The sequence below is a fragment of the Prionailurus viverrinus genome, chromosome A2, assembly GCF_022837055.1.
Source record: "Prionailurus viverrinus isolate Anna chromosome A2, UM_Priviv_1.0, whole genome shotgun sequence".
In the NCBI taxonomy this organism is placed as follows: Eukaryota; Metazoa; Chordata; class Mammalia; order Carnivora; family Felidae; genus Prionailurus; species Prionailurus viverrinus.
In genome coordinates, this window is record NC_062562.1 from 7,518,128 (window position 1) to 7,539,332 (window position 21,205).

A 21,205-nucleotide genomic window follows, 5' to 3' on the forward strand; every position below is an offset into this window, starting at 1 on the left:
CGGGTATTCACGGGCTCCCTCTGGCTGCAGCGGGGAGGACAGATGTCTTACCCCGCCCCCCCCCCCGCCCCTCCCCACCACACAGCAAAGTTTCCAGGGCCCAGGTGGTGGGCACGAACCTTGGCTAGAGGCAGCCCCAGACCCGAGCCTCTCTAGCCTGATTCAGGTTCTGCCACGGAACGCACGGCCCTCGACCAAGCATCTACTTGGCTGATTCAACCCCTCTCTTCCTGGAAACCACGTTTCACTAATGGAAATACAAGAACAAGGGCATCTGGGCGTAACGGCTTTATTTTCTCTTGTGGATAAAAGTGCTCATCTTGCCGAGTGGACATCAAAGAATCGCTTACACAGGAGAACCACATCCAGTAATACAAATGACCAAGCCGAGAGCTCCCTCCGTAGTGTTTCGGGATGGAGGCGAGAAGCCGGTTCGTGGCCTCTCCCGACTCCACTCTCCCCGGAGAAGCGGCTTTCCCGCAGCTTTTGGCTTCGTTTTGGTTTGTAAAACTCAACAAATCTCTGTCCCCCTGCCCGTGATCTTCGAGGACATTGGTTGCGGTTCCCCAGAGACCATCGTGAGTTAAGCCTCCCACCTAAAATTATAAAATAACCACTTGCATTATTTTTAGAAGAAACAAGCCAAAAAAGAAAAAAAAAAATCCCTCTCCTACATAAACCTAGTCTTGAGAAAACCCAGAGGCAGCTCACTGTCTCAGGGCTACTCAAAGCTGAACTGTTCAAAAATCTTGTGTAAACACAAGGCTTAGCCCACGTCAGTTACGAGACACAGGTTGGTCCGTCCCCTTAGATAATAGCAGTCTGCTCCACTGTTTTGTTTTGTTTTGTTTTGTTTGTTTTCTGGCAGCAGCCTGAGAAAATGGGCTGGCCGACACACTCTTGATAGACCATGATGCATCTTAACAGGCTTTTTCCTAGCTGCCTTAATTTCTCTTTTACGCTAGAGCAACTAACATTTGACTCCTGCCCCGAACGTTCCCCAAACTCGCTGTGCGTGTTTCCAGAAACTTGTCCGTCTCACCCCTGTTGTCTGATGTGTTGGCTTACAAAGCTACCCTCGCTTTGAAAGCTCTAAGGGCAGCCCCCGGCAGTGGGATGAACGGGGGGCCCTCTAGAAAGAAATTCAACCCACAGCTTCTACAAAGGGAAGAGCTAAGTTGAATTTCCAGCAGGAGGAGGCTGAGATCTTTAAGGCTCCAGGAAGTCATTTTGGTGTCAGGGGCTGGGAGTGGAATACGAACCATCTGTTCAGGCCATCCTCACAGGGCCTGTCAAGTTATGGGAGGTTAGTTGGTGTGCCGGGGCCCAAACAGGTGCCATGCCACCGGAGTTCGGACTTCGGGGGGTAGGAGGGACACTGAGTTGGGGTGGGGGATGGAGGTCAAGATGTAGATCCTCAAACTGCACATAACCTCCCAGCAGGAGCCTCCCTGCCGGCTGGGGACCCCGGTCAACTGGGGAGGCTGATTTCCAGCCCACCCCCATCAGCCTGCCCCTCCCGAGCTGTATCTGCGAATCCCATGTGGCAATAACCATTGCACAACGCTGCCTTCTTGCCTCTTCTGCCCAACCCTAAAGCCTCCCTTAGAGGGACGCCTCCATTTGTAGGAAGCATCACATCACTGGGCCCCACCACTGATGTGACTCAGGAAATGGACTCTGGGTCCTCAAGGGTCCTCGATGGGGAAGAGCCCAAGTCCTTCGGTCGGCAAGCCGCCAGCAAGAGCAGGCTATAGGAACATTGCTCAATTTCCTTTTCTAGCAGGATGTAGGATGTGGAAAGACCTTGCTTAAAACATCGCCAGGCAAACAGGGTCTGGGAGAGGCAGGTATGGGCAGGAGGGCCGGGGCTCCTGGCTCTGAGGCTAACTCCTGGCAAAAAGTCCCAGGCAGGAACACCCAGGGTTGGGCCATTCTCTGCCCAGCCTGATGCGGCCCATAATTCTGGAATTCAATCCAGGGATCAGAGATCTAGCGAATAGAGTAAAACAGTGGCAGGGTTGTGGGTGATGTGGAATACTGGGGAAGCTCAGAAGGCACTTCTGGGGTCCCTGAAGCCGGCGGGGGGGCAGGGGGGGTGCTGGGGGGTGGGGCTCTGACGTCCTGTCCCTTTACAATGGGAAAACCTGCTTTAATACTGTGTTCACAGGCAGCCGATCTGCAGGCCAGAAGGGAAGGGTCTGTGTGCGGGCCAGAATCACCTCCCCGCCTTGGAAGCTTGAGGTCTGAGGAGGTTCACGGGCAGGCTTGGGACCACCCCGGGGGACCCTGAGAAAGGAGTCGCCTTCCACATCTCCGAGGGTGAACTCTGAGGACTCACACCGCAGGAGGGAGAAGACGAACGAACCAGCTTGTGAATTCCAGGCAACGCCCAACACAGAATGGACGAGAACAACAGTTCTAACCCAGAAGGCACTGTGGATGCCCCTCCTCCAGACAGGGTGGGACAGGCCGCCCTTGCTCCCTCCATTAAAATGGCTGAAAAGCAGCAAGCTCGCGCACGTCAACATCCCCAGACCCCGCCTGCCGTGCAGAGTCCCCAGGGTCTGGAGCTCATGATAAGGCTGCTTTGGGCAAGTTGGCGGCCATGGCGAGAAAATGAGCCATGCGGGAGTCGGGGCGGCTGACAGCCGGGGGGAGGGAAGGGGGTGCCCTGAGCTTAGCAACAGCCCTTGTGGCTCATGCCTCAGTCACAGTCCCTGCCGAGGCAGGAAGGGGTGGACAGGGGTTGGGGACCATCTCTAGCAGCTGCAACCGCTGGGCTCGGGGGGTGGGGTGTCCCCCAAGGCCGGGCCTTTCCCATTGCTGCCCGGGCCGGAGCTGGGTTCTAGGGACTCATTCATCTTCTCACAGATGACGTCCACGAGGCGCTCGAAGACCTGCTTCACGTTGATGTTCTCTTTGGCACTGGCCTCGAAGAACTCGAAACCTGGACGGACACAGGGTGGGAACACCAGTGAGCCCGGGCTGTGGCATCACCCAAACATGGCTTCCGAGCCCAGGTCTGCCCTTCGTGCAGCCGTGGGACCTTGGCTGAGCGCCTCGATCTCTCGAAGCCTCAGTTTGCTCATCGGTAGGATGGGAACGACGCTGATGCTGATAAGACCTGTGGCGGCAGCCCCCCGTGGGGACTATTCTAAGACTCTCCTTGTCACAGAGCAGTGGCCGCAGGTGACGTTCTGGTGGCCAGCAGGCACGTAAGGAACGGCAGGTTTCCCAGGGGTGTACGCGATGCATACCGTTCTTGACCCACAGAACGGGCTAAAGATGGTAATAAGGATAATACTAAATAACAACAACAACAACAATAATAATAATAAGCAGTGCTGACGTCATCCTTACCATGGCAAGTGCTTTTCTCAGCATTTTCTGCAAACTGACTCATTTCATGACGCTCTGAGGTTCATGCTGTCAGAGTCCGTTTTACAAATGAGGAAACCAAGGCAGAGAGAGGAAAAGCCACTCATCCAAAGGTATCACACGGCAGAGCTGGGATTCACACCCAGGCCGCCTGGCTTAAGTGACGATAGTTAATAAACACGAAGTACATATTTCGGATCTAAATAAATAAATGATGATAACTACCCCTACGGTCCCACCTTGGGCCTCAGGAGGGAAGACACGCTGGTTGAGTCCTTCTGGGGAGGAGGACACGAGGGTTCTTTATATATATATATTTTTACCATTTATTCATTTTAGAGGAACGGAGAGACAGAGCATGAGTGGGCGAGGGGCAGAGAGAGAGGGAGACACAGAGCCCGACGCGGGGCTTGAACCCATGAACCGTGAGATCATGACCTGAGCCGAAGTCAGATGCTTAAGCGACTGAGCCACCCGGGCCCCCCAGGATTTTTTTTTTAGGATTTTATTTTTAAAGTAATCTCGACACCTCACGTGGGTTCAAACTTACAAGTCTAAGATCAAGAGTCGTATGCTCTACCAACCGAGCCAGCCAAGTGTCCCTGAATATATTCTTAGCATCAGAGTGACCAGCATACCTGTCTCTCATTTTAAAAAAGCTTGTCCTGGGGCGCCTGGGTGGCGCAGTCGGTTAAGCGTCCGACTTCAGCCAGGTCACGATCTCGCGGTCCGGGAGTTCGAGCCCCGCGTCAGGCTCTGGGCTGATGATGGCTCAGAGCCTGGAGCCTGTTTCCGATTCTGTGTCTCCCTCTCTCTCTGCCCCTCCCCCGTTCACGCTCTGTCTCTCTCTGTCCCAAAAATAAATAAACGTTGAAAAAAAAAATTTTAAAAGCTTGTCCTGGGGCACCTGGGTGGCTCAGTCGGTTAAGCATCCGACTTTTGATTTTTGGCTCAGGTCATGATCTCACGGTTCGGGGGTTTGAGCCCCATGTCGGGCTCTGTGCTGACAGTGTGGAGCCTGCTTGGGATCCTCCCTCTCCTTCTCTCTCTGCCCCTCCCGTGTTCCCTCTCTCTTTCTCTCAAAATAAATAAATAAACTTGAAAAACAAAAAACAAAACAAAACAAAACTTGTCCTCTCAAACGTGGAAGGTAGTAAATATACTTTGGGGACTTGCCTGTCGTCCCTCGGCTACAAAAAGCGGGCTGTCAACCTAAAAATAAGGGCGTACATGTACATGACAAGGCTTCCCGCACCCCGGAAGGCTGGCTCAGGCTCTGCCTAGGGGTCCCTGATATGTCCGCACCCACCACACCTGCCAAGTTGGGCCAGGGATTCAAACACCCACCATACTATGCACACAGCACCGGGCAGACAGGCCTCTCTCCCAGCACCTGTCATCCCGCACTATAAAAATGTAATTGTAATTAAGTAATTACGTGTGTAATTACCCATTTACTATCCGTCTCCACTACTGGAATGCCAGCTCCAAGGTGGCAGGATTTCTGTCTGCCTCGTCTGGTGCCTGGCCCAGAGCAGGTGCTCAGAAACTACTTGCTGAATGAATGAATGAATGGATGGATGAACGAACGAACGAATGACAGAGGCAGGGCATGAACTCAGATCTCTTACTCCAAGCCTCGTGATCATAAGTGTCACTCCACTGTCCTCCTAAGCAAGACTGGCATTTCCTTATCTGCGTGCAGCTCTGTCTCCAACAATCTTAGGTTTTTTTTAATACTTTTTTTTGCTGATTATAAATATTCAGTGGAGAAATCCACTGAAGAAGTTAGAAACTCCTGAAAACTACCAAGACAGAAAAGCTACCTGTGATTTTATCATTGAGAAACACTTACTATTGGTGTCTTGATATTTAGCTTTCCGCTATATATTTTTTTAACATAAATACACAATCATTGGGGTTGGGTCTGCAGGGGGTATGTGTGCGCGTGTGTGCGTGCTTGCGCGTGTGGTTTTTTTTTATTTTTTTAAGTTTCGAGAGAGAGAGTGCAAGCAGGCGAGGGGCAGGGAGAAGAGAGAAGGAGAGAACCCCAAGCAGGGTCCGCGCTGTCAGCACAGAGCCCGACGCAGGGCTTGAACTCACGAACCGTGAGATCTTGACCTGAACCGCAATCAAGAGTCGGACGCTTAACCGCTGAGCCATCCAGGTACCCCATGTGTGTATTCTTTTCCCTACAAAACGGGTCAAATTCTGCCTCCTGCTCTGTATGTCAATATTTGAAACTTAATGCCAGGTCAGACACCCCCCCCCCCCCACTAGATGTTCTCTGCAAGGTGTGGGCAACATCCCCAAGTGTTCCAGCCCATGGCTGGGTCATAGCTGATTTTTCCCGGTTCCGGGCAAATTGGGGATCTAGTCCCCAGCAGCAAAAGCTGACTCCCCAGCATACCTGCAATTGAGAGCCAAAGCCAGAGCTCCCAGAAAACACAGGGAACAAAGGAGCAGGCTAAATGACACCGTGAGGGAGCAAAGAGGCAAATCTCAAATGGGAAATATTCCATAGAACAAAGACCCAGTTTGTCCAACAAACAGATGGTAAGAAGAAACAAAAAAAAAAGAGAGAGAGAGGGGCGCCCAGGTGGCTCAGTTGGTTAAGCGTCTGACTTCGGCTCAGGTCATGATCTCACGGTTTGTGGGTTTGGGCCCCACATCGAGCTCTGTGCTGACAGTTCAGAGTCTAGAGCCTGCTTCGGATTCTGTGTCTCTCTGCCCCTCCCCCGCTTGTGCTCTGTTTCTCTGTGTCTCTCAAAAATAAATAAACATTAAAAAAAATTTAAAAATGACAGAGCTATAATTAAAAAGAGAGAAAGAGAGAAAACCGTTCTAGTCCGGGGTCCCTGACCTTTCTCTGTAAAGGGCCAGATAGTAACTACTTTAGGATTTGCAGGTTGTTATAAGGTGCCTAGAGTTTTTTGTACAAAACATCAATAATAGTTCACAATCACGCTAGCTGAGATTCCGATACATTCTACGTGCGTGCCCGGCTGTGATACCTGCTTCGTAGGTCGTAACTCATTTAACCCCCGCGACAACTTGACGCGGTGAGGCTGTCACTAAATCCACTTCACACAAGAGGGAGTGCGGGCCCAGAGGGCTGAAGTCACCAACACAAGAGCACAAACCGATCGAGAAATAATACGAGTTAACGTTCAAACGGGGCCAGTGTTGGCTTATTTCATCTTTCTAACAGCGCTAGGAAGTAGGCACAGTTTTCACTCTGTTTCCCAGATGGAGAAATGGAAGCACAGAGAGGGGAGGCGATGTGTCCAAGGTCACACAGCTAGTGGGTTGCATAATGGGATTCTAGCTCCTGAGTCTGGGTCCTTAACCCACCTTTCCCTACAGTGGTCACACCGTCTCCTGCAACGGGAGTCCTAGGCAGGGCTTAGAATACTAGAATACTCCAGGCCAGATTCCCTTTGAGCTTAAATTTCCATTTACCTGATTCAAAAAGGTAGGCTGAAAAAGCCCTCCTTCTATCCTAGTACCCTGGCCCCCAGTTCTCGGACACACACAGATCACTGCTGTGACCAGATCCCTTGTATCCTCCCGGAGTGTCTTCAGGCAAACATAAATATATATTCTTATTCTTACCTTTTTATACACTAATGCAGGGGTCAGAAAACTTTAAGTCACAGGCAAGATCTGGCCCATTGCCTGTTTTTATAAACAAAGTTTCGATGACAGTCACACTCACTCATTCAGTTATTTTCTGTGGTAGCTTTCAAACAGAGCTGAGGGGCGACAGAGACCCTAGGGCTGAAAATATTTCCTATCTGGCCCTTTAAGAAAAGATTGGCTGATGGGGCACCTGGGTGGCTCAGGCGGTGGGTGTCCGACTCTAGATTTCGGCTCAGGTCCTGATCTCTCAGGGTTGTGAGTCTAAGCCCTGTGCTGGGCTCCACGCTGGGCTTGAAGCCTACGTAAGGTGGCTCAGTCAGTTAAAGCATCAGACTCCGGCTCAGGTCACGATCTCACAGTTCGTGAGTTAGAGCCCTGGGTCGGGCTCTATGCTGACCGCTCAGAGTCTGGAGCCTGCTTGGGATTTTGTGTCTCCCTCTCTCTCTCTCTCTCTCTCTGCCCCTCCCCTGCTCACGCTCTGTCTCCCTCTGTCTCTCAGAAATAAATAAAACATTAAAAAAATTAAAAACAGGGGCACCTGGGTTGCTCAGTCAGTTAAGCATCTGGCTTCAGCTCTGGTCATGATCTCACGGTTCCGGAGTTCAAGCCCCGTGATGGGCTCTGAGCTGACAGCTTGGAGCCTGGAGCCTGCTTCGGATTCTGTGTCTCCCTCTCTCTCTGCCCCTCCCCTGCTCACTCACACTCTGTCTCTCTCTCTCTCTCTCTCTCTCTCTCTCTCTTTCAAGAATAAATAAACATTAAATAAAATGTAAAAAATAGATAAGTAAAGTTAAAAAATGACAACAACACTTGCTGAGCCGCAGACTAAAGGAAGCAGCCAAGCCCATTTTTCCACAGTAAGCATATAGCCCAGAGATCTGGCCAGAGCAGAGCATAAGGAAAGTGCTCGCCCTTTTTCACAGCTGTGTAGTATTTATGTTTGGCTGCTTCCCCCACCGTGAGACATTTAAGAGGTTACCGAGGTTCCCCTCCTGCCAACAGCGCTGTGACTCGATATCCTTGCCACTTCCCACATGTGTGGCATGTTTGTAGGATACATTTCCAGGAGTGTTTTGCGGCAGGGAGGTGGGGAATACCTGTAACTGAATTCTCTGAAATTAAATGAGGAAGGTGCCGCACATATGGGTATTTTTCCTAGCAGATCCTCAAAGGGCAAAGGGTTGCTGACTGCGGTTGGACCTGGAACCCAAGGGCGGGGACTGGGGTTTGGTCTGAGGGGTCCGGGGCCTGGGGCCCAGGCTGGGCACTAACCAAGGTCATCAGCGAGCCTCCGGCCGTCCTCGGTAGGCACAACACGCTCATCCTCCAGGTCGCATTTGTTCCCCACGAGGATGACCTGCGCGTTGTCCCAGGAGTAGGTCTTGATCTGAGTGGCCCTGTGGAGTGTGAGGGCCATTAGGCTAGAGATTGAGGGTCAGGGGGAGAGGGCGAAGGTCAGGGTGTCAGTGGTCAGCAAGCACTCACCAGTCCTGCACAGCGGTGAAGGACTCCTGGTTGGCAACATCATACATGAGCAGGAAGCCCATGGCGCCGCGGTAGTAGGCCGTGGTGATCGTGCGGTAGCGCTCCTGGCCCGCCGTGTCCTAGGAACACAGCAGGGTCAGGCGGCTGGGTGCTACTCTGCTCCCCCCCCCCCCCGCAGGGTCCCAAGCGGGGCACCACCCTGTGCTCATAGCCCCGGTCTGCCGGAAGACGTGGCCCTGCCCCTGAGGAATTGCCAGTCTGAGGCGTCAGTGCCTCCCACAGACTTGTAAGCTCCCTCGACCTCGTCTCCAAGACCAACGTGGCGACCAGGGTCAGAGAGCGCCGTCTTGACGCAGACACCACGGGGCTCAATACCATGACAATCATCACCAGCAGCCTCGCTGGGAGGGAGAGCATCTCCGAAGAGCGCAGAGGCTCAGCGGGGGGACCCTGGGCTCGCCCCTGCGATGGTACCCAAACCTCTGCCCCGCTGGTCACCAGGACATCTAACCTGCCTTGGATGGGCACTGTCTGCCCCTCAGACCCCACAGGGCAGGGCCTACCCCCCTCATCTTGATGAATTCATCTGTGGGAGGCCGGACCCCGGTGCCAGGCTGAGACCCGGTCGAGCAACGGCTCCCTGTTGACTCAGCCTGGCACCGGGGTCCGGCCTCCCACATTCATCTCATAGATACTATCCCCCTCCTCTTCACCTCTACCCCAAGCCCCCTCCCCAACCCTGGACCCCTCCCCACAGCCCCACACCCTATCATGGACATCCTCGGAGGAACCCCAGGCCCTCCCGGCCCGCAGACAGACTCCCGTCCTTTGCCACAGACCCACAACAGCCGCCCGGCCCACCCAGATCTGCAGCTTGATCCTCTTGTCATGGCGATAGACCGTCTTGACCTTGAAGTCAATGCCCACGGTGCTGACGAAGGCAGGTGTGAAGGAGTCGTCCGCGTAGCGGAACAGGAAGGACGTCTTGCCCACGCTGCTGTTGCCGATAAGTAGCAGCTTAAACATGTAGTCGAAGTTCTGGTCCGCTGCATCCCGTGGGCCTGTGGGGGGGTCTCCGGCCGATGCCATCTTGGCAGAGAGCCTGCTGGGGGCGGAAGGGCTGTCGCCCTGCAGAACAATAAAACACCAGGAATGGCTGCGGTGTATACACCAGACCTGGCTTCAAATCCTCCCTCTGCCACTTGGAGGCTAAGCGGCCTCCGACGCGTCACTTGCTGTCCGTGGGCCTCAGTGTCCTCGTCTGGAAAATGGGGACGTTTATCAAGTGCAAGGGCCCAGGTTGTAGGGGGCACACGGAGTGCCTCCTGTGGCCACTGAGGAACCAGACCCTGCAGAAGGCGCAGGTGTGGACTTTGCCCCACAGTGAGCAGCTGGCTGGGCCCAGGTGTGAGATGGGGGGGAGGGGGGGCCTGCCAGCTGGTGGATAGAGCCCCCCCCCCCGCCCCGCTCCTGGGCCTGGGTGTTGACTTTGGCAGGGACACCTGCCATGACACCCCCTCCAAAGCTGGGTTTAACCCCCTCCCTGACCTCCACGGGGAGGGGGGATTTCAGGGGACACAGTCCAGGCTTAAAGCCCAGATCTACCCCCAAATGGGTACTGCCACCTTCTGTTTGTCAAAGGGGTGGGCCCGTCTCCCTCCGGGCAGGGCTGACTCACCCGGGCCCCAGCCCCAGCCTGCAGAGGCTGCCAGTGACAGTCCCCAACTCCAAGGAAGCCACACAATAAGAACCCTACCACCACCCCTCCACCCCTGATCCTGCCTTTCCTGACAACCTGTCCCCACAGCTGGGCTGCTTCAGCTGCGTCAGGGACCCTCCCTCAGCCCTCACTGCCTCCCTAGGCCTCAGTTTCCCCAGCTGTCTATGGCTACTCCCTGAGCTACACAAGGAGGCGATCCAGGAGGCCTGGTTGAAAGGAAGGCACCCGGGCGGAGGAACCCTTAGCAAAGCTATTTCTCAACTGCCTGTGGGGCTTTTTTCCATTTTAAAAGAGGACCGAACCTGTGCGCTTTCCTGCCCAGCCCTCGGGGCCCCACCCGGTGTTCCGGGAGAACGAGTTCGAGGAGGGGAAGATGAGTGGCAGGAAACCTTTCCCCATGCTGGGCAGGGCCGCCAGGCTGGGGCCCTTACCCCACCCCCCAGCCCCAGCCCACCTGTCAGCCTGTGCCACCTCTTCCTGACCATCTGCCCACCCTCGCTCACGCCTGGCACTAGATGGGGGGCCCCGGAGGGCCTGGCCTTGTCCCTCTGCTGGATTCGGGGCGCCCCCGCCGGTGCAGGGGGGCTCAGGAGCTTCCTCCCATCACCATATGGTCCCATCTCCGGTTCCCAGCTGGACTCTCCGCCCCGCCCGCGCCCCACTAGCGCTCCCCGGGGAGCCCAGCTGGGTGGGGGCGAGGGAAGAGGCGTTCCCCCTCCGCTCGCCTTTGTTCCCGGGGCCCCGGGCCCTCCCTCTAACCCCCGGCCCCCCAGACCTGCTGGGAAGCGGATGTACGGGGCAGGCTACGCTCCCTCCGAAGGGGTCACCTCGCGTGGCGGAGGCGCTCCCCGCGGGCGTTCGTCCTCCGAACTCGCTGCGGCCCGGCCCCCGCCCCGACGCCGACCCCTCAAGCCGCCGCCGCTGCCACCGCCGCTGCCCGCAGCCACCCGGATCCCGCGCCGGCTCCGCCCAGGCGGGGGAGGAGGGGCCGCTCCCCGGAGAGGGCGGGGCGGGGCCGAGTCCGGGGCGGGGCTTGTAAAAGCCGGGGCCGTGAGGCGGCGGGGAGGGGGTAGCAGAGGCTGGAAGCGGCCCTAGGCTTGGAGCAGTCTAGAGCCCTCCCGTCACCAATAAACTTCTCATTTTTCCTAACTATATGTAGAGCGCCTACTACGTGCACAGAAGTGAAGAGCGTGGATTCTGGAGTCGGGTTCGAATCCCCGCTCCATCAATGTCTAGTTCTGTTCCACTTTGGACGTGTTCCTTAACCCCGCGGGCCTGGTTCCCCAACCGTCCAGGGGTCCATAACAAGAGTCCCTACCGCACAGCGCTGTGTGAAGGCTCTGATCGGAGACAGTGCTTGTAAAGTGCAAACCCTGACCCTAAAGCCGGCTAGTCCCTGCGAAATACACTTCCGGGCCCTTAGAATTAAAACCTTTTACAGATAAGGAAATGGAGGTTCAGAGCCGGGCAGTCCCTTGCGGGACACACTTGGCATCCAGGCCCAGCTGAGGCCCCAGAGTTTTTCTTCAAGCCATGAGAGGATCTGCAGGCTTTGCTGGGATCCATACCCTAGTAACTGCACCTGAAGCCACTTCTCCGGGTCCCCTGTTGCTTCCAGGAACAGTAGGAGCTCCCTCTCAGGGCTATCACGTGCCGGTGGGGCATGCACGATTCAGGAAGGGCCGCGTGGGATCAGTGACAAGCAGTCCCCAAATCTCCATGGCACTCAACATCCAAAGCGTGCTTCTCACTCGCCCTGGTCATTGTGGTGAAGGGGAAAATGTGGCTAACCGTGCACGGGCTCCCATGCCCGTGACTCTTCACATTTCCGTGGCTTTGGCAAGTCCTGTGGCCGTCCCCGATGTCGGGGGGGGGGGGGGGGGGCGGGAAATACGATTGTTCCCTAGGGATCAGAACCAGCCATTGTTACAATAAGACACGGTTTGTGCAACGGTCAGTGCCGTGTCCGGCACACGGAGGAGCCCAGTCAATGGGCCCTGTTATGGGAAGAGCTTGGGGGCTGTGATGGTAACATCCCGAATCATCAGGCCGCGTGAAGGAGGTAGCGAGGCTCTACCCTGGCCCCCGCCTCTGCCAGCTTTCCTGGTTGGGAGAAAAATGACAGCAGCCGTTTCCAAAGAAGTGTTTATTGACACCGGGGCCCTCAACAGGGCCAGAGAGGCAGCGGGTGCTACAGGCTACTGAGGCCCAGGGCGAGGCCTGCAAGACACAGCCCGTTGCTCAGGACGCAGCCCAGGTTGCACATGGAGGACAGGCCGTGGTAGTGGAAAAAGATCTGGCGGAGGACACCGTACTTGGGGTCCTGTCCCCGCAGCTGGCGGTAGGGGTCGGGGCCCTGGTGGCTGCCGGGCACCTCCCCGCCCAGGCCCCGCTCCTTCTCCACCGCGTGCAGGGCCCACATGGCGGCCGTGGTGCGGGGCTCTAGCCAGCGGGCGTTGATGGTGGACAGCGTGAGGCTCAGGAACAGCAGGAAGAGCTGGCGGGGTGGTGGAAGGGCAAAGTGTGTCACGCGCAGGAGGCAGGAGGGGTCCCCCTGCGTCCTTAGAAGCCCAGAGCGGGGTGGGAGACAGCATTAGGTGAAAGCGAAGGCCTCCCTCTCCTTCCCCGAACCCAGTCTAGAGGCCGCAAACGGAGCTCTGGCTCTCAAACCCTTGAGGCCAGCAGCTCCTAAGGAAAGGCTCTATCACTGTCTCCTCTGTTCCCCCCAACACCTTCTGAGCCTCTCCTCCTCCGATACCCAGACTGGAAGTTTCCACAACACAGCCTTGTCTCCTCCCTTCCTGTTCCCCCAAACTGGGGGCATCTCAGGGCAGAACCTCTCTTTCCCAAACAGAGACAGAACACCATAACCTTCCCCCCCCCCCAAAGAGAGACGAAGACGGGGTCCATCTCCTCTGTGAACCCCGCCCAGACTCCAGAAGCCGAGACTGGGCCCACAGGGAGCGAAGAGAAAGTCCTGTAAATTCTAGTTACAGATAGTCCTACCCTGTCTCAGTGGGATTATTCTGGAAACCTTTGTCAGGCCTCACCTGCCTACAGCTGCAGAACATAATGGGGGGGCAGGGGGAGGGCAGGATAGAGAAATATGAGATGCAGAGATGGTTCCCTGCCTTGTGGCTGGGAAAAAGTGTGGATGGGAGTGGGGAACTGTAAATTCCCAGTCGGGCTGGTTTTTAAACAATGAGCTGGGGTCACTGCCCCAACCCAGCTGAGTCACCACAACTTGGCAACAGGCCTAGCCAGGGAAAAGAGAGGGAGCAGCAGCCAGCAGAGAGACGCTGGGGGATAGACAGGGCTACTAGCGATGGTTGTGCAGGCTGTGCACTGCTCAAGGGTATCCAGAGCCCAGCTGTGTACCCACCAGGAAGGTGCAGTGGCTTGTTTTTTGTTTTTGTTTTTGTTTTTAGTTCTCACAAAGGTACAGCCATAGGTGCTCAGTGGGGTCTCGGGAACGAGTCTCCAGAGGGCAGTGGAGCCCAAGCCCGCATACCTGGCTGGCTTCCCAGAATGTGAGCTGAGCCCAGGCATGTTGTGGAGCCAAGATGCAGAGGTTGATGAAGGCACAGCCCATGGAGATGTGGAAGTAGAAAGGGAAGAGTTTGCTCTGCACGAGGCCGAAGGTATGTCGGGGAAGGCTTCGGAAAAGCAGGAAGCCTGTGGGGTACAAGGGACCACACACCTGTTAGGACGGTTCCAGGCCCCCCCCCCATTCCTGTCTCCACCCCGGGCACCCATGATGTCCAGGTGGAGGGTGCCTACCTGAGACGAAGGTCACCCACATTTGCATGCCCCAGGCCCCTGACAAGACCAGTAGATGGACCATCTTAATCAGGCTTCCTGGATTCCCACTTTCCTCCATCCTGCAGGCCTGGGAAAGAGGCACCGGGTGGCTCAGAATTTTACCTTTGCCCCATGGCCTTCAGCCTGTGAGCCTGCTCAAGGCCAGGGTCACCGCCAACCCAGCAGAGATCAAGGGATACCAGCCCGGGGAATGGGAGTGGGGAGGACCCAGAACAGTCCTGTGACAACCTCCAACCCCATCTCTCCAAATGTCAGCCTTCAAGATCTCAGGCTCTCTGGACCCCAGCATCCACGCCGCCTCCGACAGCTGAAAATTTCAGTTAGGCCCAGGAGTACAAATTCACAGCCCTGGGTATTCAGAGGTCTTCCTAGTGATTCCCCCCAGTCAGCTCAGGGACCTAATTCTGACAGTAAAGACCCCTGTTCTCATCTCAGGATCCCGGATATCACTACGAAGATCCCCATAGCACCCCCGGAGATCCCGTCGAATCCTGGGAAACCTCAGATCTCATCCCGAGGACACCGACCCTACCACTGCACCCAGACCTCAACCCACAGCACCCAGGAGTCCGAGAACAGAGGCACCCAGGCCGTATCTCGTAGGACAGGTGGCCTGGGCTTGCTACCTCACTCCCGCGCTCCTAGGTAGCCCGCAGACCTCGTCAGCCACCTCTCAAGAATTCATCCCGCCTCCCAGCGAAGTCCGAAGCCAATTGGATCTTAGATCTGCCGCCCCCCGCACCACCCTCTTAGATATTGACTAATCGATTAGCGGAAACCAGCCTGGAATCCCGCCCCGTCGACTAGATTTTATCCAATTACACCGCGGCTCCTAAGATCGGCGGAAGCAGGAAGGCGCCAATGAGGCCTTTGGCTGCATCGGAGGGGGCGGAGCTAAAATGTCAGCCACACCCCTCTCTGTGACTCTACCTTTAGGCTTTGCGCGTTTTAATGCGATGGTGTCCCCACGGGATCAAATTTCAGCGTCACAGCTGGGGACTGGCTTTGCGGTCCCTGAGGGGAGAGCATGAGCAGGTGGTATGTGATAGGTGGGGGTGGAAGAGGGTAGGGAGCCAGGAGGGCGCAGGATTCTCGGTCCGGGGGGCGGGGCTCAGGCTAATGACCCCGCCCCCTTCCTCCAAGAATTCTCCCGGGGACAGCGGGAGAAACAGATGATGTGGGAGGGGTAGGAGGAAGGTTATGGGGAAGGGAGGGGGGCTCGACTGGGGACCTGCCCGCAGTTGGGGCTCAGAAATGCATCTTTCCTTTTTCCCTTCAAGCCTCCCAGGGCTCCTATGGTTTCCCAGGTTCTCAGCGTGACGTGGGAGGACAGTTGCCCACTACTGTATGTCAGGCACTGGCATAGATTAATTTACTTAATCACAATAACCCAGCAAGGTGGATAGTATGACATCCCATTTTTATAGCTGGGGACGCCGAGGCATGGAGAGAGGTTCAATAACTCTCCAACATCACACAGCCAGGAAGGGGCAGAGCTAGGATTCGAACCCAGGCCACCCAGCCCGAGAGTCTCCTCGCTTAATCATCATGCTCTACTGCCTCTGGAAGTGCGGGCCTCCCGAGACAGTGATTCTTGAAGGGGTAGCCTAGAACATTTCGGGCAGAAGAAAAGCTCCTATATCGCAAAATGGGTATAAAGACCCAGTGAGTGCTTATGGTGGTGCCCAGCACTCAGTGCGGTGCTCAGAAAATATGAGCTTAAAAAAAAAAAAAAAGACTAAGGAAGATTTTACAAAGCAAATGCTGAGTAGAGTTGTGAAGGGCATAGAGGAGTCTTTTAGGAGGACTGGGCCAGAGGAAGGGCACCAGCCAACCCAGCAAGGGCAGAAGGAAAAGCCCTGGGGTGTGGGCTTTTTGGCTGAATGTGACTCAGGACAGAATGCCTTTCGCCTGGGAGTTTGTCCAGGCAGACCTGCCCCAGGTCTCCATCTGTACCAGACCTGACAACACTGGAATGTTGAACAGGGGGCATGAACAGGGGGCATGAACACCGAGAGCTGTGTTTTTAAACTTCCCTGCTTGGCTTTCAGTGCCTTGCTTGAGCTGCCCTGCTAACCTCCCGCTTCTTCTTGGACCCTACCTTAGCCATCCTGAATTTACCAGCACAGAGCACGCGGTTCCACACCTCCATGTTTTTGCAACACGCTGTTCCCTGCCGGGAATGCCCTTCCTTTAGTGCCCAATGCCAAGATCCTTTTTTGCTTTTAGGCTCTTCTGAGGCCTCACTTTCTCCTGTGGGGGGTCTTCTGGATCCTTCTCACTACCCAGCCAGTGCCTGGGGCTGGGATCATCTTTCATCCAGCTTCTGCTCCTGCCATAACTGGGAGGCCTTGGGTTCAGGGCTGAGGCCTCTCTGGGGTGTTAGGGAAGGTCTGGGGGTGTCAGGACATGGGGGCTGGTCTCAGGGCAGCCCCCTGTCCCCCCCTTATTGAAGCGACCCTCTCCTGGCTGGCCTACCCCAGGACCCTGACTACTCTCTGCCCTGCTCCTCATCTCCCTTGCCCTCCAACGTGTGTGTGCCTGCTAACGGGAAGTGTGACAAGTACTGGGGTTTGTTGAGGCGCGTCCCTAGGGCTGGGGAGCTGGGAGGGGCTGGAGGGCTCTGGTTTGGCCCCAGGAAGCCCTCACCCCCTCATTCTCCCACCCCCACCCTCTGTTCAGACTCTTCCTCAGACAAGACCTTGGACTATACAATTCACTGGTCCAGGACCCCAGAGCCAGAGATCTTGGGGCCAGCTGCTTCTGAGAACACAGTGCGGAGTATAGACTGGAGGCCTGGGAGGGACTCAGGGCCTCAGTCGAGTGGGTCTCCTCTCATCCAGAGCCCAGACTCACAGGAGCAGTGTAATGACCAGGACCTGAAGAGGCATCAGAGCATCGCTAAGGTCACCCCCACCCGGGGAAACCCCTCCTGGCCACACCACAGTCTACTGCTCCGGGACTTAGGGAGGGAGCCATGGGGGAGGGGGACGGGTCCTCCTCAAGATGTGTGTCTTCAGCACCCAGAACAGCACCCGGTGCTCAGCCGGCCCACACTAAAAATGTCTTTTTTTTTTTTTTTAATGTTTATTTATTTCTGAGACAGAGAGAGACAGAGGATGAGTGGGGGAGGGGCAGAGAGAGCGGGAGACAATCTGAAGCAGGCTCCAGGCTCCGAGGTGTCAGCACAGAGCCCGACATGGGGCTCGAACTCACAGACTGCGAGATCATGACCCGAGCCAAAGTCGGACCCTCAACCGACTGAGCCACCCAGGCGCCCCAAAAATGTCTTAAATGAGTGGACAAAGGGATGAATGGAAGGGACGCACGATTGTTTCTTTGTGGGGTCTTGTCTGTGATTGTGTCTATGGTGGCGGTTGTGGTCGTGCGTCTGAGATGGAGGCGGGTGGATGCCCTGGGTGTTACCACCTGGCGGGCATGGCTGTGTCCGAGCTTGTGTGGCTGTAGCTGTGTTTCAATGATCGTGCGTGGTTGTGCTTCGGGGCTGCTGGAGCTCCCCATAGGCATGGCCTATGTCATTTGCCCCTAAGGAGGAGGGCCGTTGCCTGAGCCCAAGCCAGGGACGGGGCTCTGCAGGCGTGTGCTGTCATACAGGGGCAGCCCCCGGGCGTGCGCAAGAGTATACCCCTGACCGTGTGTGGGCCGGTCGGGGGGTGGGGGTGGGGTGGGCGGTGGTGCGCACAGGTGCATAGAGGCAGCTTTGCCTGCACGCAGGGTCCGGGACACCCAGCACTCAGCAGACCCAACTCACGCCCAGCCCCACACACAATGGGTTGGGGTGAGCAAGGAGAAACACAGAGATGAATTTCTACTGCCCTCATGTCCCTGTTTCCTAGAAGCCCTTGGAGGCCAGCTCTCCCAAAGCCAAAGGTGAGAAACCTCCCTCCCAACACGACCGTGTGTGGAAGATCTGCCAGGTCCTACCTCCACCCTCTGCCCCGGCCTGGGAGGAGCCACGCCATTGCTGCCCACTTATCAGCTGGAGTTTTGCCCCTGACCTTGTCCCGCACGCCTGCCTCTCTACCTCCGCCTCCACAGACCCTAGCTCTTTACTTTGCCCCTGCCCCTCGCTCTCCCCTGAGTTTCTGCTGACCCCTGACCCCACCTTGCCCCCGCCCCCACCCCTCCTGGCCTCGGCTGACTCTTGCCTCTGCTCGTAGTTAAGTCCACCATGATGATTCCTGACTCCCAGAAGCACCTGCGATGCGAGCTGGAGTCACTCAAGAGCCAGCTACAGGCCCAGACCAAGGTGTGAGCCACCTCTGCCCCGCCCTCAGCAACCTCTGGCCCTGTTCTCCCGCTCCCTGCCCCTGTCCCCAAGCCCGACCTCTTCCTCGCAGGCTTTCGAGTTCCTAAACCACTCCGTGACCATGTTGGAGAAGGAGAGCTGCCTGCAGCAAATCAAGATCCAACAGCTTGAAGGTGAGGACGGGCCAAGGGTCAAAGTCAGGCTGGGGGCTGGTCCTGTTGAGGTCAGCTGGGTTAGCCCAAGGTGAAAGAAGTTGGGTGAGTCTAGGGTCAGGGTCAGGGTCAGGGTCTGGCCAGGGATAGGGCAAGCTGGGTTCAAAGCCGGGCGCAGGCGTGGAGGGGGCTCAGTCAAGATCCCAGTCTCATCTGCAGAGGTGCTGAGCCCCGTGAGCCGCCAGGCAGAGAAGGAGCGACACAAGTGGGGCGTGGAGCAGGGACGGCAGGAGCTGTATGGGGCCCTGGCTCAAGGTCTGCAAGGGCTACAGAGGACCCTGCGTGACAGTGAGGAGGTACAGAGGGCCCGCACCACTCGCTGTCTGCAGCTGCTGGCCCAGGAGATCCGGGACAGGTGGGCATCGTCAGGAGGGCAGGTGGGAGATGGCTGTTGGGGGGGGAGGCTCAGGGAGAAGGAACCGAAGGTGGGATGAGGCGGGTGGGACTAGGACCCTGGAAGGCTTGGGAGACAGGCGAGGGGATGAGGAGGCAGTGGAGCAATGGTGGGGGGAGGGGTGTGTGGGAAGCTGGAGGCCAGAAGGCAGGGAAGACAGGAAGCTGGAGATGGGATGGGGAGAGAGAGCAGGGGATCAGGAAACTGGAGGTGACCTGGGAAACCGGAGGGAGGAGAGGCTGAGGGTATGGGAGTAGAGTATGGGAGGCCAGAGGGGCAGAAGGCGGGAGACGGAGGCCAGGCAGCAAGAGGCTGAGGCAACGGGAGGGAGGCCGGAGGTCAGGAGGCGAGGACGAGGGGGAAGGATTGGAGGTGGGGGAGTAGCCGTAGGAGGGGCAAAGTGGGCTGGCAGGTTGTGGGAAGGGGCAGACCCTGGGGGGGTGTGGGGGGGTGGTTGACCAGATGGGAACTTGGGAGCTGGAGGCTTGAGAGTCAGGCTGGCAAACGGGAGGGCAGAAGGCCAGGAAATAGGAGGCCGAAGGCTGAGCAGGGACTGTGGGTCTAGGCTGCACTGTCCCCTCAGCAAGAAGTTCCTGTGGGAGGAGCTGGAACTGGTGCGGGAGGAGGTGACCTTCATCTATCAGAAGCTCCGTGAGTGCCCGGAGCCCACAGCCAGGAGGGGGGGTCCTTCTGCAGCTCTGGCCCCCCTGAGTCCCCTCCCCCCTACAGAGGCTCAGGAGGACGAGATCACGGAGAACCTGATGAACATCCAGAAGGTGCAGAAGACACAGGTGAAGTGCCGCAAGGTGAGCGGAGAGGACGGGACCCTGTGGGGGTTGGGGGCAGGGGGAATCTCTGTCGACCTCCTCCATAGGACTGGGGCTGGAAGGTCTGGGTTCAAATCTCAGCTCTGCCACTTACTGCTATGTGACTGTGGTCAAGCCACTTCATCTCTCTGGGCCTCAGTTTCCCCATCCATATAATGGGCATAACAGTCCATCCCTACCTGAAGGAGTAGCTGCATGAACCGAATGGTAAACGCTTTGAGGGCAGCCTGACGTGTAATACACAGTGAGCGTTTTTCACCATGGCCATTGTTAGTACTATTGTACTAACATCCCCCGCCCCCCATCCCCACCTCGGCCCCAGGTCCTGACCAAGATGAAGCAGCAGGGGCATGAGACCTCCCACTGGCCGGAGACTGAGGAGATGCCACCAGGAGGCAGTGGCTCCTGGAGGGATGACCTCCAAAAGGAGCTGAGTGACATATGGTGACGCCCTGCTCCCACCTAACCTCTGACTCCTGACCCTCACCGCCCCCCCCCCCCGCCCTCCCACCAGTCAGATCAAGCAGCGACCACCAGAACCCAGAACCCACCTGAGTCCAGACGTCCCTCTCCTGCCAGGACTCACCTCTACCCGTGTCCCCACCATGGCCCTCCTGCCCCAGCCCTGAGCAGCCTGGAGTCCGCCAGGGCCCCCACCTCCCCATCTCCCTGCAGGTCCGCAGTGCACTTGCTGGAGAACTCCTTTGATGGCTTCACCATGTCCGCAGGGGGCTGCCCCAGGGCCTGGAACCTCAGGGGTGAGGGGGATGAGATGCCCTCTGGGGAGGGGGGAGGTGTGGGGGGGTTCCTTCTCCAGTTACACACATAGAGGTCACGTTCAGAGGCTGTGTTCAGGGGCCACATCTGTTGGATCTTGTTCTAGGGTCGTATTAAGGATTTCCATCCAGGGGTCACTCAGGGGCACTGGGATCTTTTTAAAAGATCAGTGGGGTAAAATTCAGGGGTCACTGAGGTCATACTTTGGTATCGTGTTGGGTCACATTCAAGTGGCATAATCAAGGGCCACTGGCCCCTGATCATGATGCCACTCAAGGGTCACATTCAGGGCTCGTGGGTAAAAGGCCAGAATTGCACCTGTCCCTCCTGCAGGCTACAAGGGGCACCGATGCCTGAGCCCTCTGTTCCCCTCCTGGGACTCGGACTCAGACTCAGACCAGAACCCTTCCCAGCCACCGTTCAACAAGAGCCACTCCTTCCCACCTGGTGCGGATCCCCCCTTGCCTCACCCCACCCTTCCCCTCTTGGCCCGCCCTGGAACGGACCCTCCCAGCTCCCCACCGGGGCATCGGCTCCCTGACCTCCAGCCCTGAGGTCCTCTGGGCTAAGCCGGGCCCTGACCCTACTCTCTCTCCACAGCCTGAGCAGCCGGGACTGCTCTCCCTGAAGACCCCTCCAGAGAGAAAATAAACTAGCCAAGACCCTCTTCCACCT

The 21,205-nt window shown here is 56.8% G+C and overlaps 3 protein-coding genes across 14 annotated transcripts; 1 reads left to right on the forward strand and 2 right to left on the reverse strand.

Moving 5' to 3' along the window:
- Window positions 1–273: 273 nt before the first annotated feature.
- Window positions 274–11,187, reverse strand: RAB3D (RAB3D, member RAS oncogene family). Of its 2 annotated transcripts, none has more exons than XM_047850358.1 (5): window positions 11,004–11,187; window positions 9,370–9,636; window positions 8,509–8,627; window positions 8,296–8,420; window positions 274–2,950 (listed from the first exon to the last, which is right to left on the reverse strand). In XM_047850358.1, the coding sequence occupies exons 2-5, from the start codon at window positions 9,595–9,597 to the stop codon at window positions 2,763–2,765; spliced, it is 660 nt and encodes a 219-aa protein (XP_047706314.1). In that variant the 5' UTR covers window positions 9,598–9,636; window positions 11,004–11,187; the 3' UTR covers window positions 274–2,762. The 2 variants fall into 2 exon arrangements, with proteins under 2 accessions (XP_047706314.1, XP_047706315.1); XM_047850359.1 differs by having other exon boundaries at window positions 11,056–11,186.
- A 1,172-nt stretch (window positions 11,188–12,359) lies between these two features.
- TMEM205 (transmembrane protein 205) lies at window positions 12,360–14,834 on the reverse strand. Of its 6 annotated transcripts, none has more exons than XM_047848833.1 (4): window positions 14,709–14,834; window positions 14,009–14,117; window positions 13,740–13,903; window positions 12,360–12,725 (listed from the first exon to the last, which is right to left on the reverse strand). In XM_047848833.1, the coding sequence occupies exons 2-4, from the start codon at window positions 14,106–14,108 to the stop codon at window positions 12,420–12,422; spliced, it is 570 nt and encodes a 189-aa protein (XP_047704789.1). In that variant the 5' UTR covers window positions 14,109–14,117; window positions 14,709–14,834; the 3' UTR covers window positions 12,360–12,419. The 6 variants fall into 6 exon arrangements, with proteins under 6 accessions (XP_047704789.1, XP_047704790.1, XP_047704787.1 ...); XM_047848834.1 differs by having other exon boundaries at window positions 14,721–14,824; XM_047848831.1 differs by having other exon boundaries at window positions 14,677–14,808.
- A 22-nt stretch (window positions 14,835–14,856) lies between these two features.
- Window positions 14,857–21,197, forward strand: CCDC159 (coiled-coil domain containing 159). 6 transcript variants are annotated; one of them, XM_047848821.1, is made up of 13 exons: window positions 14,857–15,088; window positions 16,534–16,621; window positions 16,733–16,956; window positions 17,908–17,941; window positions 18,232–18,320; window positions 18,412–18,493; window positions 18,680–18,887; window positions 19,492–19,577; window positions 19,656–19,732; window positions 20,076–20,197; window positions 20,429–20,511; window positions 20,864–20,977; window positions 21,131–21,197. In XM_047848821.1, exons 1-13 carry the CDS (start codon window positions 15,002–15,004, stop codon window positions 21,133–21,135), a joined length of 1,299 nt encoding a protein of 432 aa, XP_047704777.1. In that variant the 5' UTR covers window positions 14,857–15,001; the 3' UTR covers window positions 21,136–21,197. The 6 variants fall into 6 exon arrangements, with proteins under 6 accessions (XP_047704777.1, XP_047704780.1, XP_047704779.1 ...); XM_047848824.1 differs by having other exon boundaries at window positions 19,510–19,577; XM_047848823.1 differs by having other exon boundaries at window positions 18,692–18,887.
- The last annotated feature ends 8 nt before the right edge of the window (window positions 21,198–21,205 follow it).

Bases quoted from the DNA above. Each gene is read 5' to 3' on its own strand.
- CCDC159 (XM_047848821.1), top strand. From the start codon at position 15,002: ATGCGATGGTGTCCCCACGGGATCAAATTTCAGCGTCACAGCTGGGGA. The intron at 18,888-19,491 runs GTGGGCATCGTC...CTGTGGGTCTAG, and splicing joins GCCCAGGAGATCCGGGACAG to GCTGCACTGTCCCCTCAGCA. The intron at 20,512-20,863 runs GTGAGGGGGATG...TCCCTCCTGCAG, and splicing joins CAGGGCCTGGAACCTCAGGG to GCTACAAGGGGCACCGATGC.
- RAB3D (XM_047850358.1), bottom strand. From the start codon at position 9,597: ATGGCATCGGCCGGAGACCCCCCCACAGGCCCACGGGATGCAGCGGAC. The intron at 8,628-9,369 runs GTGGGCCGGGCG...CTGTGTTCCTAG, and splicing joins GGATCAAGCTGCAGATCTGG to GACACGGCGGGCCAGGAGCG. The intron at 8,421-8,508 runs GTGAGTGCTTGC...CACACTCCACAG, and splicing joins TTCACCGCTGTGCAGGACTG to GGCCACTCAGATCAAGACCT.
- TMEM205 (XM_047848830.1), bottom strand. The intron at 13,904-14,008 runs GTAGGCACCCTC...TGTACCCCACAG, and splicing joins GTGGGTGACCTTCGTCTCAG to GCTTCCTGCTTTTCCGAAGC. The intron at 12,726-13,739 runs GTATGCGGGCTT...CCACCCCGCCAG, and splicing joins CATTCTGGGAAGCCAGCCAG to CTCTTCCTGCTGTTCCTGAG.